The sequence below is a fragment of the Pipistrellus kuhlii genome, unplaced genomic scaffold (assembly GCF_014108245.1).
Source record: "Pipistrellus kuhlii isolate mPipKuh1 unplaced genomic scaffold, mPipKuh1.p scaffold_m20_p_18, whole genome shotgun sequence".
Classification (NCBI taxonomy): domain Eukaryota; kingdom Metazoa; phylum Chordata; class Mammalia; order Chiroptera; family Vespertilionidae; genus Pipistrellus; species Pipistrellus kuhlii.
In genome coordinates this window covers 21501114-21519087 of record NW_023425493.1, presented here as the reverse complement: position 1 = coordinate 21519087, position 17974 = coordinate 21501114, and the positions used below count along the sequence as shown (strand labels likewise).

At 37.3% G+C, this 17974-nt stretch overlaps 2 protein-coding genes across 13 annotated transcripts in view; both read left to right on the top strand.

Annotated features, from left to right (window-relative positions):
* RABGAP1L (RAB GTPase activating protein 1 like) overlaps positions 1-17974 on the top strand; it is a 372936-nt gene that overhangs the window by 110081 nt on the left and 244881 nt on the right. Inside the window, exons 14-15 of one of the 12 annotated variants that reach the window (XR_006741962.1) lie at positions 9823-10359; positions 11379-11507. The exons of 8 other annotated variants lie outside the window; for them this stretch is intronic. Coding sequence is in view for 2 of the 4 variants with exons in the window: in XM_045583203.1 (XP_045439159.1) it covers positions 9828-9887 (60 nt within the window). In the remaining 2 variants the exon portion in view is untranslated. Of the gene's footprint in view, positions 1-9822; positions 10501-11378; positions 11508-17974 lie in introns of those variants that run through there. 3 more of the 12 variants (XR_006741961.1, XM_045583206.1, XM_045583203.1) reach the window with 3 other exon arrangements.
* On the top strand, positions 11660-14705 carry GPR52 (G protein-coupled receptor 52). Its single transcript, XM_045583208.1, has one exon. It carries the CDS (start codon positions 11809-11811, stop codon positions 12892-12894), a length of 1086 nt encoding a protein of 361 aa, XP_045439164.1. The 5' UTR covers positions 11660-11808; the 3' UTR covers positions 12895-14705.

The window sequence follows — 17974 nt, the reverse complement described above, 5'->3', positions numbered from 1 at the left end:
TTGTTTATCATATCAAAGAACCAGCTCTTGATTTCATTGATCTTTTGGTCTCTATCTCATTTATTTCTCCTCTGATCTTTATTATCTCCTTCCTTCTGCTCACTCTGGGCTTTTCTTGTTGTTCAATTTCTAATTCTTTTATAGAGTTAGGTAATTTATGGCCGCCGCCGCCGCCGCCTCCTCCTCCTCCTCCTCCTCCTCCTCCTCCTCCTCCTCCTCTTGTTGTTGTTGTTGTTGTTGTTGTTGTTGAGGTAGGCCTGTAATGCTATGAACTTCCCTCTCATGACTGGACCCCGAATAGCTGCAGCAATCTTGAGAAAGAAGAACAAAGTTGGAGGGATCATAATACCAGATATCAAGCTATACCAAAAAGTCACTGTTCTCAACTGGTTGATACTGGCACAAGAGCACACATATAGACCAATGGAACAAAAAAAAGGATTCAGAGATCGACCCAAGCAATTATGCTCAATTAATATTTGACAAAGGAGGCAAGAGCATACAATGGAGTCAAGACAATCTCTTGAATAAATATTGTTGGGAAAATTGGACAGATACATGCAAACAAACAAACAAACAAAAAAACCCCCGAAAAAACCCCCAAAACAACTAGACCACCAACTTACACCATACACAAAAATAAACTCAAAATGGATAAGACATAAGACAGGAAGCCATAAAAATCTTAGAGGAATCCACAGGCAGCAAAATCTCAGATATAAGCTGAAACGGTATCTTCATTGATACTGCTCCTAGGGCAATGGAAACTAAGGAGAAAATAAACAAATGGGACTACATCAAAATAAAAAGCTTCTGCACAGCAAAAGAAGCCATCAACAAAACAAGAAATTCATCTTCATGGAGAACTTATTTGCCAATGTTATCTCTGTTAAGGATTTAATCTCCAACATTTTCAGGGAACTCATACAATTTAACAAAAGGAAGATAATCCAATTAAAAAATGGGCATAGGACCTAAAAAGACACTTTTCAAAAGAGGCTGAGAGACGTATGAAAACATGCCCAAAGTCACTAATCATCTGAGAGATGCAAATCAAAATGACAATGAGATACCATCTGACACCTGTCAGAATGGCTATCATCAACAAATCAACAAATGACAAGCGCTGGGGAGGATGCAGAGAAAAAGGAACCCTCTTGCACTGCTGGTGGGAATGCAGACTGGTGCATCCACTGTGGAGAACTGTATGGTGTTTCCTCAAAAAATTAAAAATGGAACTTCATTTGACTCAGTAATCCCACTTTTAGGAATATATTCCAAGAAAATAGAAACACCAATGAGATAGCATATATGCACCGCTATGTTCATAGCAACACAATTTACAATAGCTAAGATTTGGAAACAACCTAAGTGCCCATCAGCAGATGAGTGGATTAGAAAACTGTGGTACATCTATGCAATGGAATACTACGCTGCTGTAAAGAAGAAGGAATTCTCACCCTTTGCAACAACATTGATGGAACTGGAGAGCATTATGCTAAGTAAAATAAGGCTGTCAGAGAAAGATAAATGATTACATGATATCACTTATTTGTGGCATGTAACGAACAACATAAACTGAAGAAAAAATATAGAACCAGAGTCATGGAAGCATCGAATAGACTGTCCAACCTATGAGGGAAGGAAGGGGGGAGGGAGGGGAGAGAGAGAGATAAGAGATCAACCAAAGGACTTGTATGCAAACATCTGAGCATAACCAATGGACACAGACCAGAGTGGAGTGGGGAGAGGGCAAGTGCTGAGGGGTGGGGGTGGCTGTGGAGTGGTCAATGGGGGAAAAGGAATCTTATATTAAAACTTTAAACAATAAAGAATTTATATTAAAAAACAAAACAAAACTAGTTTGCCTGTTCCAGAACTTCATTGTATGTACATTTCATAATTTGTTTATCCATTCTCTTATAGATGGATGGATGATTGTTTCCAGTTTTTGGCTATCCTATATAATAAAAGGCTAATATGCAAATTATCCCCTTGATCAGGAGTTCCACCAGGTGTTTGACTGGGAGTGGTGGGGAGGCCCCTGGCTGGCCAACCTCACAGCCCCTCCTGCTGGCCAGCTTGGCCCAATTGGCTGGCCAGACCCCTAGTTAGAAATTCATGCACCAGGCTTCTAGTTAGAAATAAAACTGCTATGTACATTTTTATACAAGTTTTTTAATGGATATGTTTTGTTTCTAGTGGGTAGATTTGATGGGTCAGGGCAGATTAGTTTAATGTTATTAGATACTCCCAAACTGTTTTAAAGTTGGGCCATTTTACATGATGACTGTTTCACTTATTCTGCATCCTTACCAACATTTAGTATTTGTCAGTCCTATATAATAATCCTATATAATAAAAGACTAATATGCAAATCGACTGAATGGTGGAATGATCAGTCACTATGATGTGCACTGACCACCAGGAGGCAGACACTCAATGCAGGAGCTGCCCCTGGTGGTCAGTGTGCTCCCACGGGGGAGTGCCGCTCAGCCAGAAGCCCTGAGTCAGGCGCACGGCTGGCAAGCACAGCGGCGGTGGCAGGGGCCTCTCCAATCTCCGTGGCAGCACTAAGGTTGTCCGACTACCAGCTTAGGCCCGCTTCCCAGAGGGAGAGGGCCTAAGTCCTCAGTCAGACATCTTCCAAGGGCTCCGGGACTGCGCGAAGGCACAGGCCAGGCTGAGGACCCTTCCCCCCTGCCCTGAGTACACAAATTTCATGCGTCAGGCCTCTAGTGTTTTAATATTAGCCATCCTAGTGGGTGTATAATGGTATCTTATTGTGATTATAGTTTGCTTGTTTTTGATGCCTATTGATGCTCAGACCTTTTTAAATATTCTTAATGGTCATATGTATACCTTACTTTGTGAAATGTCTATGCCAGTTTTTCCTATTTTTAAATTGTGTTATTTGTAATTTTACTAACAAATTATAGGAGTCAATTATATAACTTGGACCACAAGTCCTTTGTTAGATATGTGCTTTGCTAACATTTTCTCCCAGTTTTTTGACTTACTTATTGATTTTCTTAATATCTTTAGAAAAGCAAAATTTTGATTTTTAAGTATAATTTATTAAATTTTTCTTTTATAGTTATTGTTTTTAATATTCTAAGATATTTTTGTTTACTCTCATATTAGGTAGGTATTCTCCAGCTAGGACATTTTTCTAAAAGCTATATATTTATAGTTTTAATTTTTATGTATAGATCTATGATCATCTCCAATGGTTTTTTGTGTATGGTATGAGGGAAAGGTCTAAGTTCATTTTTCCTTCAGATATCCAAATTTTCTACTGCAATTTACTGAAAAGATTTTCTTTTCCTTTGACTTGTTTTAGATTTTGTTGAAATTTGGTTGGTAAGTAAGTGTGGGTTTATTTTTGGACTCTATTCTCTTCTGTGATCTGTTTTTCCTTATGCCAGCCTTGATTACCTTGGCTTTAGAGTATGTCTTGAAACCATTTTGTTAGTGTTCCAACTTTTTATCCTTTCCCCATATTGTTTTAGCTATCCTAGGTTCTTTGTGTTTATATATAGATTTTAGAAACAACTTGTTAGTGCTATAAAATATCTGCTTGAATTTTAATTGGAATAGCAAATCAATTTGAGAAAAACAATATTGAGTCTTCTAATCCATAAGATGCTATATATTACTATTTATTTAGGACCTTTTAATTTTTCTCAGTGACATTTTGCAGTGTGCAAGGTAGAGGTCTTATACATCCTTTGTTAAATTTATCCATATTTTTCTGTTTTTTTTGCTATTGTAAATGGTTTATTGTTTTAAATTTTTATTTACAACTATGTGTTGCAAATGTATACAAATGTAGTGATTTTTGTATTATTGACCTTGTATTTTGATAAAGTTATTTCTAATGGATTTTGGATAGTTTAAAAGTATTTCTTATACATACAATTACGCCTTCCTTTTCTTGTATGATTTACCTATTTCTTTTTTCTTGTCTATTATACTCTCTGGGACCTCTGATACAGTGTGGACAGAGGTAGTGAGAGTAGACACCTTTGCCTTGTTTCTCATCTAGAGGAGAAAGAATTTAGTCTTTCACCTTTCAATATCATGTTAGCTGTAGGTTTTTCCATGGAGTGTTTCTTGTGGTTTTTCAGGTTGAGGAAGTTTTTTTTTTTTTTTTTTTGTATTGATATTAACTTAACCTTTGTTAAATATTTTTAATTGTTAATAACTTGCATCACAGTGAAATGAAATTAACATATAAACTTGTTTTTTACCTTTGAGAGGCCACTAAATCAGTGGATTGTAATACATGCTGCTTCAGAGTCTTTATTTTTTTGATGCTTAAACCACATTGCCTTGATATATATTTTTTTTTAATATATTTTCATTGATTTCAGAGAGGGAGGGAAAGGAAGGGAGAAATAGAAACATTAATGATGAGAGGGAATCATTGATTGGCTACCTCCTGCATGTTCCCCACTGGGGACTGAGCCCAAAACCTGTGTGCCCTTGACCAGAATCGAACCTGGGACCCTTGAGTCCTCAGGCCGACACTCTATCCATTGAGCCAAACCGGCCAGGGTGCCTTGACATTGTTAATGCTACATTTGATAGTATAATACTACATTTAAAATACATTGACACTGCATTTTGCAGCATTTGTCATTTTAAAAATAAGTAATTAATCATCTCTTGCTAGATATTATTTTTTCAAACCACTAGTTAAATATTCATATTAAATCGGGTTTAGGTAGTAGTATTGATGAATGTTACCCTTAATTTAAATATATTAGAAGACTAATCATTTTCCCCCTGCATTTTGGTTATAAATTTTATAGCTTCCATGTTAAGCTTATGTCATACAAAGGATTGCAAGGAACCATGTGTATTCTGAATTTCACAGAATTAGTGTTTTTCTGTCATCTTATAGACTCTTTAAGCTTTTTTATATGATTTATATTAAAATGATATTGAATATTTATTTGTCCAACTCCTATTCTATACTCAACTCTGTAGTGTAGACACTTGAGATATAACGGGGAACAAAATGTTGCTTCTGTCATGGGGCTGGCAATCTAGTCAGGAAGACTCCCTTGGATGAAAGAGATCATTTTAACTATGATAAGTGTGGGATCTGGTGTAGCCTGGGAATTCATGGAAGGTTTCCCTGAGGAGGTGGTATTTAAACTGAAACCAAAGAGTACATCTGACTTAGCTTAGAGAAGTGTGATGGTGTAGTAAGCAACAGATACAGATAACCTAGGTAGCAAGGAACAAAGCACATATATGTGGGTCTGGGGGAGGGTGCAGTGATGGGGGGGAAGTAGAGCTTGTTTAGCTAATCCTAAACAATATAGAAGAGAGAAGTAAGATTGGATAGATATATAGAGACTGGATTTTATAGGGCCTGTTAGAACTTTATCTCTAAGGGCAGTGTCAAACCACTGAAGTGTTTTAAACAAGAGAGTGGTACAATCTGGTTTGCATTTTGGAAACAATATTCTTTCTGTTTTGTGCATAATGGATTGAAAAGAGGCTACCGACAATTCAGGAAGCCACTGCATTAGTCCTTATACAAGATGATGCTAGCTTGCATAGTGTAGTGACAGTAATGACAGAGAAAAGTTAATGGGAGTAGTAGTATAAGATATAGTTAAAATCTGAATGCATACATCATTGGCACATTTAATAAATATATTTTAAAACCTTTTACTTTATTCTGTATTTGTTTACTTTTTAATGTATTATATTAGTTGTGTAGTTCTCCTTGATAGTCATTGCCTACTTCTATCCTATTTACCACTGATGGCTAACATCCTTTTTGCGTACTTTTTATAGCCTCTTAAGTAATTGCTTGAATTGCTTAGATTTTTAATAATGAAATATTGATACATAAAAGAATACATAAAACATCTATAAGGTATAAACAAAAAACCCCCCCAAATACCTGTGATGTATCATCTGATATAGTTATAGAGTTTTAGCTGTTAGAAGTAATTCTGGAGACATCCCAAATAATGTTTCCTCTTAGAGATTTTTTGACTAGCATCCATCAGTTGAAAGGAGAGGAGGGGTAATGACTGTATTAAGAGTGGCAATAATCAAACACCTAATGACCCTGAAAGTGAAGAGAATTATGCCTAATGTAAAAACAAAGAATGCTTTATGTAATGAGCTATGTAGATATATGATAATAATACTCTTGTTATTAGAGCTTCACATTGTAAATTAGTTCCTATATAATCAAATCAGAGAAAAGGGTGGGAAGCAAGAAAAGTGAGGGACTAGTAGAAAGAGTCAGTCTCTAAAAAGAAGAAAATAGTCTTGTTAGAACTACTGAAACTTGGGTGGAAGTTAGTAGAAGGAAAGAAGGAAGCTTAAGTGGGTCAAAAGCACTGCTCCTTGAACTTTACCTCTCATATAACTTTGAAAGCATGCACAATTATGGGTTATTTACAGCATTCTTACATTCAGATCCCTGCCTGTGATTTTTGGGAAATAAATGTGCTTTAGCGGTCTACTATTTGAATTTCCATAAATGAGATTTTTTTTTTTTTTGGCCATGTACCTGCTTTTAGAAAAATTACAATTCAAAACTGCCTTGCCCTGATCCGTTTGACTCAGTGGATAGAGCATCGGCCTGCTGACTGAAGGGTCCTGGGTTCAGTACCGGTCAAGGGCTTGTACCTTGGTTGTAGGCACATCCCCAGTAGGGGATTGATGTTTCTCTCTCATCAGTGTTTCTAACTCTCTATTCCTCTTCCTTCTTCTCTGTAAAAAATCAATAAAACATTTTTTTTAAAAACTGTCTTAAAAATGTGTAAAATCTACATTTGAAAATCTTTTGTTTAGATGTTTTTTATTTTTCAACTAGAGGCCCAGTGCATAAAATTCATGCACAGGGGGTGGGGTTGGGTGGAAGGTGTCCCTCAGCCCATCCTGCACCTCTTCAATCTGGGACCCAGCCAGGGATGTCTGACTGCCCGTTTAGGCCCAATCCCAGTAGGGTAAAACAGCTGGCCCCCACCAGTGCACCAGGCCTCTATCCTATCTAATAAAAGAGTAATATGCAAATTGACCATCACTCCAACACATAAGGTGGCATCCTTATGTGGTCAAAGATCCTTCCCCCATGTGGACACAAGATGGCCGTCACAAGATGGCCAGCAGGGGAGGGACTAGGTCTGCAAGGGAAGGCAATTGTGGGTGATCAGACTAGCAGGGGAGGGCAGTTGGGAGGGACCAGGCGAGCAGGGAAGGGCAATTAGGGGCAATCGGGCTGACAGGGGAGCAATTAGGCATCTATCAGGCTGGTAGGGGAGTGATTAGGGGGTGATCAGGCTGGCAGGCAGAAGTGGTTAGGGCCAATCAGGAAGGCAGGCAGGTGAGCAGTTGGGAGCCAGCAGTCCTGGATTGTGAGAGGGATATCTGATTTCCCATTTAGGCCCGATCCTATCGGGCAGTCGGACTTCCTTTGAGGGGTCCCAGATTGGAGAGGGTGCAGGTTGGGCTGAGGGACATCCCCATCCCCTGTGCATGAATTTTGTTGATCTTATGTTGATCTGCCTTTCAGAATTTTGTGCACCGGGCCTCTAGTATTTTGAGTGTGTGTGTGTGTGTGTGTGTGTGTGTGTGTGTGTGTGTATCACATATTCATTCATCTATCATAGATACTTTGGTTGCTTCCATATGTTGGCTATTGTAAATAATGTGGCAGTGAATATAGCGGTACCTACATATCTTTGAATTAGTGTTTTTATTTTCTTTGGATGCACCCTATGTTCATTGCAGCATTATTTACATTAGGCTCTTTATATTAAATTTATTTTTTCTTTTTTTTCTTTATATTAAATTTAAATTCTTTCAAACCTCAACATAGTTCTCATTCCATGATTGTTATTCTAACTTGTTTTATAAAATTTTCTGGTAATGAAAAATGCACTTCCATTCTTTTTACCTAAATGCTTGAAAATTTTAGCAATAGGTCTTCCTGAAAGGCAGATCAACATAAGGAAAGAATAGGGCATTCTGTTCTTTACAACTTGTTGTTTGAAATCTAAAAGAATTCTTCTTAAACATTTCTTGACTGGCAGCCATTGGTGGAAAGGAGAGAAAAAAAGGATGGGGTTCATAAATACTCTGTTAATAATGATAATTTTGACCCATTTCAGTCCTAGATTCATGACCCTGTAATAGGAGGCAAGTTATATATACCTTCTTTAGAACCCTTTTTTTTCCCTTAGAAAATGATAATGATGGTACGTACTTCATAGAAAGTTAGGCTTTTATAAGCACACTAGAGGCCCAGTGCATCAAGATTCATGCAAGATGGGCCTTCCTTTCCCTGGCTGCTTACATAGCCTTCTCTATGGCTGGAGCCACCTTTTCGCCTTCCCACACTGCCCAGAGGCCTAGAGTGGCTGGGGTGGTGTGGAATGCCCGTGTTGTCACCAAGGCGATGATGCAAGCTTCCCCTCTGCTCCTGGCCGCTTGGCGCCTGTGTATCCTAATTAACCCTCTGTCTTTGTTGGGTTAATTTGAATACTCACTCCTGATTGGCTAGTGGGCGTCACAAAGGTATGGTCAATTAGCATGTTACTCTTTTATTAGGTAGATAGCATAGTGATTGGCAGATAGAATGTACTCAACAAATGTTATTTCTCTTCCATTTTCATCTTTTTATTTTAAATAATCACCCAAGGATCTCCCCCCTCCATTGATTTTTAGAGAGTGTGAAAGGGAGGAAATAGGAGGAGGAGGAGAGAGAAACACTGATGTGAAGAGAGACACATCAACTGGTTGCCTTCCGCACATGTCCCAAGGTACATGCCCTTATTCGGGAATTGAATCTGCAATCCTTTGGTCTGTGGGTCAACACTCTAACCACCGAGCAGCCGTCCATGTTCCATTTTCATCTTAATTTCCTTAATTTAATTCTGAAATAATTGGTAAATTAGTTTTAAATCAATTCTAAGAAAAGTGTTGACTTCATAAGAATTATGCTTAAAATAGTGAATGTTGTTGAAAGTAAGTCCAAATAAATGGAAATGTTTTTAACCTTCATCAAATAAATGAGCTAAATTTTCTTTCTTTGAACATGGATATGGGTAACTCAAATACTGTATGACAAGTTCTTTGACTCGTTGAATCTTTTTCATGTTAGGGTGAAAAGTGGACTAAATAAGCATTCTGTTTATTTTTAATAGCTACTCTTCTGAGGTCATATTTGACCTTAAATATTTTCCCAAATTGATTTTAGCATACAGGTGTTAGGTCCAGTACTTTGTTTGTACAGTTAACTACATCAAATTCAACAATTTAGTGTGGGTGTGGCAGGCATTTGAGAGATTAAGTGATTTTTAACTTCTGTTAATAAAAATATAACTATATTTTAGAGAATAAAAATAGTAACTATATCACTTGAGTTCATGAAGACTTAACTGATTTTTAATAATAAGTTTTTTTTTCTGCCAATGAGCATTAAATTACTGCTGACTTTTTAGTGTCAGAGTACCTTGTGATAGTTTTTTCTGCAGGGTTTAAAGGTGTATTCCAGTTTTGTTTTATTTTTCCTGTCCTGTCCAGAGGAAATAATCTTTACAAATGATATAGGAGACTATTTCCAGAAGTCCATACATGCCATTAATATGTTATAAGGATCGGTCAGTCCCATTGTCTTCTTTTGTCAATCTTGATCGGAGCTTGCCGAGAAAGTCTATAAGCCTGCATGTGCCTGGCAACTGTTACCTAGTGACAGTTTCAGCTGCTGTAGCCATTGGCTGTGCTGTTGATTGGGGCAGGAGGACCGAGTCACCTTTCTGATGGTGAGTTCTTCTGCATCAGCTCAGGATGAGGAGGAGGAGCCGGGCTCCAGCTCAGGTGGAGGCAGTGATGCTGAGCGTTTGTGAAGAAGATCCCAACAGCATCCTGGGAGCTGCATCACAGTGAGTCGGACTTCTGAATCGAGCAGCTCATAACAGTGAATGTATGTGAGGAGCACTGCCTTATTCCTGTAACAAGAGAACTATTTTGTGATAAGCGAAGCTGGGAATGTGCAAGGAGGAAAATCCTGTGGCTGTTTTAAAAGAAGAAGGTCTTCCCTGCATGACTTGGTGATGCACGAGAAAATAACTTTCAGAAGAGTGCCGCTGCATTGTTCCTGAGGAAGCCTGTGTTTTTAACCGATGGCATTTCTTCCCAAGGTGTGACAACAAAGGCTGACAAGCGACTCTCCGAAATGCCTGTACTTTAAAAAAGACTTTTGACAGTGTTCACCTTCTGTCAGGACGACCTTGGAAGCCTTTTGGGTGGATTCATTCCTGCATTATTCCTTTCATTATTTCAGACTCTAGGATTTAAACTCATCTTGATGTGTTAGAGGTATTTTAAAACAAGATCATTTTACAACCTACCCAATGGCCCCTATGTTAATTGAGTACTTGCTCAAAATAGAATGCAGAAATAGAAGAGACATTTTTAAAAACGTATGGCTGCTACATAACTGCAAATATAGCAAACAAGGTAATTTTCTACTTTCAGGAGATTTAGTTGAAGTTTATTTAATGTTTTAATCATATGATGAAATAGAGAGGGTAGAGAAGTGTAGATTATACTGTCTACTAGAAATACCTAAGTAGTAAATAATGGCAGCATTTCTAATCAGATAAGCTCAGAGTAGATAGGCAAGTTTCCATTATTGTCTAAATTTCATGTAAATTCACAATATATTTGAGACATAGGTGTGGTTGCAAAGTGAGCAATAATTGAGACATATATATATATTATGGTCATGCTTCATTGTAAGGAAGGTGGTATTTCAGACAATGAAAGTTAATGATGCTGAAATTAGTAGCAAAATGATTTATTTTTCTTTTGAAAAGGAAGAAGTATAAATTACATTGTTGATGGTAGCACCAGTAACTGTAATATACTAAAACTGTTTTTTTTTCCTGAGTGCTTAAAAAATGCATGCAAAAAGTTTAATCATATTTTGTCTGGTGTTAACCCATTACCTATTATCTTCCTACTGGAAGTATGCTTTGTTTTTTCTCTCATGAAAGCTATATGGCAATCTGGAGACTATTACCTCTGTTCTGCTCCTTTGTGCCCAAATACAGATGAGTCTTTTGGAATTAGCCTTTTCCAGAAAGGGGGTAGTGGTGGCAGTTCTTAGCTTCTTAAAGAAATGAGAGAGAAATGGATCATAAAGTTGATCCTCCAGCATCAAACCCTCAGCTGAGCCCCAAAACACTCATTGTCACAACGAACTTTTTCTTAGCTTTCCAACCAAAACTGAGGTCTTAATTATTTAAACTTTAAAATATGAATCCACTTCTTATGCTAGATGAAATAGGAAGCCTGAGACAATTTCAGACTTTTTCTTTTCTTATTCTTTCTAGTTGATCCTTAAGAAACAGCCTTTCTGAGGAGGACAAACAACCCACAGAAGCTTTTCTTCTCTTGGCAATTGCTTGTTTCCTTTTTGCAGCTTTAATTTTTTATAGTGCAAGGTAACAAGTCCATTTTCTACAGAACTGCCTTGTGTCTGCAAAAAGCTGTTTGAGACCACCAGAGGAAGCTAATGGGTGACCTTTCCCCACCTCCTTTGTAGCTTATTCTCCTCCTTCTCCCCTTAAAGCTGAGGGGTGTCATTGCTGCACTGAGGCTGATGAAGAGACTTGAGTCCTTTCTGGGATGCTCAGCTATGACAGAAGCACTGCCATCGTCTCCCGGAGCTGATTCTCAGAAATCCAGGTGCAGAGTTTAACAGATGCTGGCAGGGCACCTGCCTGCTGTAGCCCAGGTTGCAGGTTCCCTCAGTTCCAAGCCATGAATGAATCCAGGTGGACTGAATGGAGGATCCGAAACCTGAGCAGTGGCCCTGTGAATGTGTCTGAGCGTCACTCCTGCCCACTGGGATTTGGCCACTACGGTGCAGTGGACATCTGCATCTTTGAGACCGTTGTGATTGTCCTGCTGACATTTCTGATCATTGCTGGGAATTTAACAGTCATCTTTGTCTTTCACTGTGCTCCGCTCTTACACCATTATACCACCAGCTACTTCATCCAGACGATGGCATATGCTGATCTTTTCGTTGGCGTTAGCTGCTTGGTGCCTACTCTCTCACTTCTCCACTACTCCACAGGTATCCACGAGTCATTGACTTGCCAGGTTTTTGGATATATTATCTCGGTTCTCAAAAGTGTTTCTATGGCATGTCTTGCTTGCATAAGTGTGGATCGTTATCTTGCAATCACCAAGCCTCTTTCCTACAATCAACTGGTCACCCCTTGTCGGCTGAGAATTTGCATCATTTTAATCTGGATCTACTCCTGCCTGATTTTCTTGCCTTCTTTCTTTGGCTGGGGGAAACCTGGTTACCACGGTGACATTTTTGAATGGTGTGCCACCTCTTGGCTCACCAGTGCCTATTTTACTGGCTTTATTGTTTGTTTACTTTATGCTCCCGCCGCCTTTGTTGTCTGCTTCACTTACTTCCACATTTTCAAAATTTGCCGGCAGCACACCAAAGAGATACATGACCGGAGGGCCCGGTTCCCGAGCAATGAGGTGGATGCCTCTGGAGAGACTGGACACAGCCCCGACCGTCGCTATGCCATGGTCCTGTTTCGGATAACCAGCGTGTTTTACATGCTGTGGCTCCCCTACATCATTTACTTTCTTTTGGAGAGCTCCCGGGTCTTAGACAATCCAACACTGTCCTTCCTAACAACCTGGCTTGCTATAAGTAATAGTTTTTGTAACTGTGTGATATATAGCCTTTCCAACAGTGTTTTCCGGCTAGGCCTCCGAAGGCTGTCCGAGACTATGTGCACGTCTTGTATGTGTCTGAAGGAGCAGGACACACGAGACCCCAAGCCCAGGAAACGGGCCAATTCCTGCTCCATTTGAAGAGAACTGCCCAATAAATCAAGTGTAACGTACAGTGGTTTTGGTTCATATAGTCTTGATTCTTCTGGAAATTTGCCACTAGAGAAATATTTACTTGAATAGTCATATAAGATGAAGGGACAAGGTTTCATTTTTTTCTCTTTTTTCATGGAAGAAAAAAAAATCTTAAGGAAAGGATATATAGAGAGTAATCTCATGAGATAAATATAGCATGTGAGTATTAATGTGCAGTAGTAAGAAAAATTAAGCCCTGAGGATGACAAAAAGAAGTCACGATATTCGACAGGATGTGAGCCAAGCCCTTTGGTGTCTTCATCTCTCTCTGATTGAACTCTGTCCTCTGTCTTTGTCTCTGATTCTTGTTTCTTTCACTCTCATTGTGTTTGTGGAAATTACTTGCATCAATTTTCCTCTAAAGAAAATTGCTACATATTATATATGTGGCAAAGTATAATCTTTGGCATCAAAGTGTACTTTTAAACACACTGATCTGAAATCCGTAAGTGGTCTCTCATGGATATGTATAGTAAGCATTGTATGTTAATACCTGCCACACAACCATTTTGCTTGTGTTTTTATAATCTCCACAGCACACATTTTCTGCCACGAGCAAAAAGGAACAGTATTTTTATTTCAACAGGGTAAAATGATTCTCCCCTCCTCTGTATTCCTGCTGTATTTCCCTTCATCTGTATCTTTTGGTACCTTAATCCAGAAGTGTCTTAGCTAATGAAAGAATCTATTATATAGAGCAATCAAAATGCTAAATAATTTATTCTTTCCAACAAAGCAATCAATAATCCATATGAGATATTATGTTAAATCTTTTTAATGGCTTTTAGAAACATTTTTTCTGGTTCCTTTTAAATTCTTTCACATTCCCAAAATGGTGTCCCTTTTGCTATATAGTAAAGATTTGTTTTCCTTTGAGACAATCTACAAATAATTCTAATGCAGATGCTGAGTACTCATCCAGAAATGAGGCATTGCTCCTAAAGCTACTTGGTGTGCTTTCTTTTTTTATTCTTAAGAGTAAAATACTGACTTTTTTTTGGTATTAGGTTTACAAAACTTACTGTTCTGTCCACCAATCATTTCTGTGATATGCGTTGGCACATAGTATATTTTTTACAACAAAGAAAATGTAAATGATAGTATGTGATCTGTGCCTAATGTTTTCTTAGCACAATGTATAGATCAACGTTGCTTAAGTCAACAACATAGGGAAAAAATATACAAAAACTTCTTTTAAGAGAAAAATACTTTTGTGTAGCTACTATTTAGATATTTATATTAGACCAAGCTGTATTCTTAGTGCTGCTGAGAATATAATATACTTAATTATGAAATACAGGTAACAGCTTTCAGTATTTTCTTTTGTAATGATCTGTTTTCATATTCAGAGTTTAAATTAGCTTATTTTTTAGTGTGCTACATGAAATTGTATAATAAATTGTCAGGGGTTTAGATGCAGCAAAATGGCATTTTGGAATTATCAATAGTATGAAGCAGGTCTGAGTGGTAAAACATATAAATCTTACTTTTTTACCATAATTTTCCTGCCTGACAGATATTTTAAATTTTATATCAAACTACTGAGTATTTTTCTTCTCAGCATTTTTGATTTGTTTGTTTTATGAAATGCATTAATGAAATGTGCCTGTGGAAGCCAACCATGTTGCACTCTGGTGGTTTGACTTCATAGGCTCTTTAGTGGAAATTTTATCATTCTATTGAAGTTGTTCTGTATATTTTTTAAAATGTAAGAAAGGTTTAAAATAAAGAATAAAATAGTATTCTACATACCAAAATCAGACTTTGCTCCAGTTTAATAAAATACTTACCTTGGAACAAGAGTTTACTTGTTTGGGATCAAAATTTAACTGGTTAATATTTCTGTAGTTTGGGTCGTTTACACTAATACTTGTCCCCTGTTTGCAATTGGCATCTTAGAAAAGTTGAAACGTACATTTTAAGTTTGGAAACATGATACTGTAACTTTTCAGTGGTCATAAATAGGACCTTAGCATGTATCATTTGAGAACAAACACATTTTGATTCCATAAGTTTGGAGTGTACATACTGTATAATTAGAAAAGACTCAGTAGATGACCTGTACAGGAATCGTGAGGTCATGGCTATTGCATTTCCCTCTTCTAGCTTTTCCTTGTAATAATTCTAACAACATTTATGTGTCAGTCACTGTGTTAAGTTTTACATGTGACTTGTAATCCTAACTATGACTCTTTGAGATAGCTACTGTTATTCCCATTATAGAGATGAGGAAACTAGGGAAAAGTGACTTATCCAAGGTCACTCAATAAAATCAGTGTCAGAAGTTCAGTAACACCCAGTTGTCCTGGAGCCAAAGCCTGTATACTTAACCACTATGCATACTGCCTCCCCACCGCCACCTTCCCCCCCCACCCCAAAAAAAAAGCCTTCAAACCTTGGTACCTCTTTTCACTACAAAAGTTCTTTTTTTCTCACATAAATCACTTTCTTCACGTCTTTTTCTTTTCTAGTGATATCTTTTTCTTGATCTTACAAATCTCTTTGATGAAAAAAAGCAATCTTAATAAGCCCAAACTTGCCAGGTTAGTCTATAATCTGTAGTCTATAATCAAACTATTTTTTAAAATAATAAAAGTGAAACTCCAGGGCATGGCAATTCCTTGACATTATTTTTGTTCATTTTTGTTGTTTTCCTTGAATAGCTTTTAAAAAAATCTTTATAAATTTCTTATTGAAAGAGAATTTTTTTTGAAGAAGAGTAGAAATGAAAGTCTTTATTGTAGCTTGAAAGGCGAGCCAGTATGAGGCAAGTTTTAGGTTTAGATTCTCTTATTTACTGTAGTGTTTCCTGTGTAACTCTAGGGTAAGCCACTTAACTTTATTTTGACATACTTTAATATGTGTATAATTATAGAATAAGGTAATACTTATTTTGAAACTACTCTGTCTTTTTCAGAATAATGCATTTTAAGAACAGGAAGCATAGCCGTTATTCTCATCATTATATAGCGTTCTGTGATAATTATCCAATTTGGTTATAAATGACAGGATATATAATTTATTATGTGAGAGTAGACATAAATGAAGTTGTTGTGTTAAAGGACTTTGCTCTGTCTCTCCCCACCCTGAAAACTAATCTTTATATATACAAGTATGTGATAGTAAAGAAGAACAAGCTATGTAACATGCTGAGCATAGCATCACTTGTGTTCAGGTAGAAGCGCTGGCAGTGCACAGGAGCTTATGTTACTGTGAATGCTCTATTTTGATGTTTTAGGTCCCAACAGTTGACCTTTTCCCTGAGAAAAACTATTGTAAGATTAAGAAGGTTATGTAGAAGTGGCATATTCTACAACCAAGTAGATAGACATCAGGGAAAACAAAATGACCAGTGTATCTTGGAAATGAAAGTTTTATCCAGTGCTCGTTTTGCTCTATAATTTAAAATATTCATAACTTTTAAAATATAGTAAAAAAGGGCATCTTTTAAAATATTAAGTGATGTGATTAGGTATTTCTTTATTAATATTTTAGTTTAAATTTATTTTTACAATGAGCATATTTACTTTTTGAATGATTAGGAAGAGAAAATAGTTTTAATAAAAATAATGCTATTTAAAAAATATTTTGACATTTCACAAAAGTTTTTGTTCTTCCTATAAGTAACATTATCCAGTTTTGTCTTAAAACTATTTTGCCTTGATGATAGTTTATATAATTTTCTGACTTTTAAAATATTTGTTATTTTAGATAGTTTTTCACAGAAATTTGATGACCTTCTATTTGTGATATTAGATGTTCTTATTTTTGCTTCAACACAATTGGTTTGAAGTGTTATTTGCTGAACTTGAAATGGATATCAATCACTGTAAGGTTTTTTATGCACTACTGATGTCACCTTCTAGCATTTCCCCCCCACATCTTTAACAAAAGGATGGCCCTGTATTAGAAAATGGGGACTGGCGGGTGCAATAACTGTTTCATAGATTTGCAGGATTCTATTTTAAGTCCCCTATTTAAAAAGATCGTATCTATAACTTTTTAATGGTTATTTTATTCTGTCTTATATATGACTAGAGGCCCAGTGCACAGATTTGTGCACGTTGAAAATAAATTATTTAGAAGGTGGCTGGAGGGGCAGGACTGTGTGAGATTGACCGGACACTCCCCGGAGCCAATCTCCCGTGGTCTTTCCACTGCCAGCTGCACCTGGCATGTCCTAGGGCTTGAAGGGCATCTGCGGAGTGAGCGGGTCCCTCTGGCAGGTGGGGCCCCTCCACATGGCCTGTGGAGGTCAGGCCAAAACTGGCAGTGTGACAACCCCTGAGGGGTCCCGAATTGCGAGAGGGGGCAGGCCAGGCCTTGGGACTCTATGGTTGCATTTGTGCACTGGGCCTCTAGTTTGCATATAAAACCTTTGGTTAATCTCTTCCCGTCCTCCCCTCTCCCCCTTTCCCTCTGAGATTTATCAGTCAGTTCCATGTTTCCATGCCTGTGATTTCCGCTCCTACATTGCCCGTGTGCCCTCTGGTGGTCAGTGCGCATCATAGCTACCAGCCAGTCAGCCAGACTGCAAGTTACTTAGGCTTTTATATATATATATATATATATATAGATTCCCCATGAAAGTGAAAATATCACAGTAATAAATTTAGCAAGAGTCTAGTGTGTCTAATAGATATTAAACATGAAACATATATAAGATATCAGTACCTTCACCATAGTAAATGGAACCATATTAATTTTTGAGTTTCTAAAATTTGTAGATGACAGGTATCAAGAAACATAGCATAGGGTAAGATTTATTGAATGGAAGTATTTGCTAAAATTCTAAAACTTTCCCAAATGCTACTTTATTCAAGAGAAATCACTTTTATCTTTGACTTTAGCAATTTGACAACAATTTTATTTTTTTCTACTTAAGCAATTGGAAACCCCATTGATGTCAGTTAAAAGTGCCCGAAAAACGATAAATTCAAAGTTGTGGCATTATTTTATTTGAGAGGCCCCCATAAACACAAAATCAAGAATAAAAGTATATAGCCTGTTCATTCAAATTCAAAAT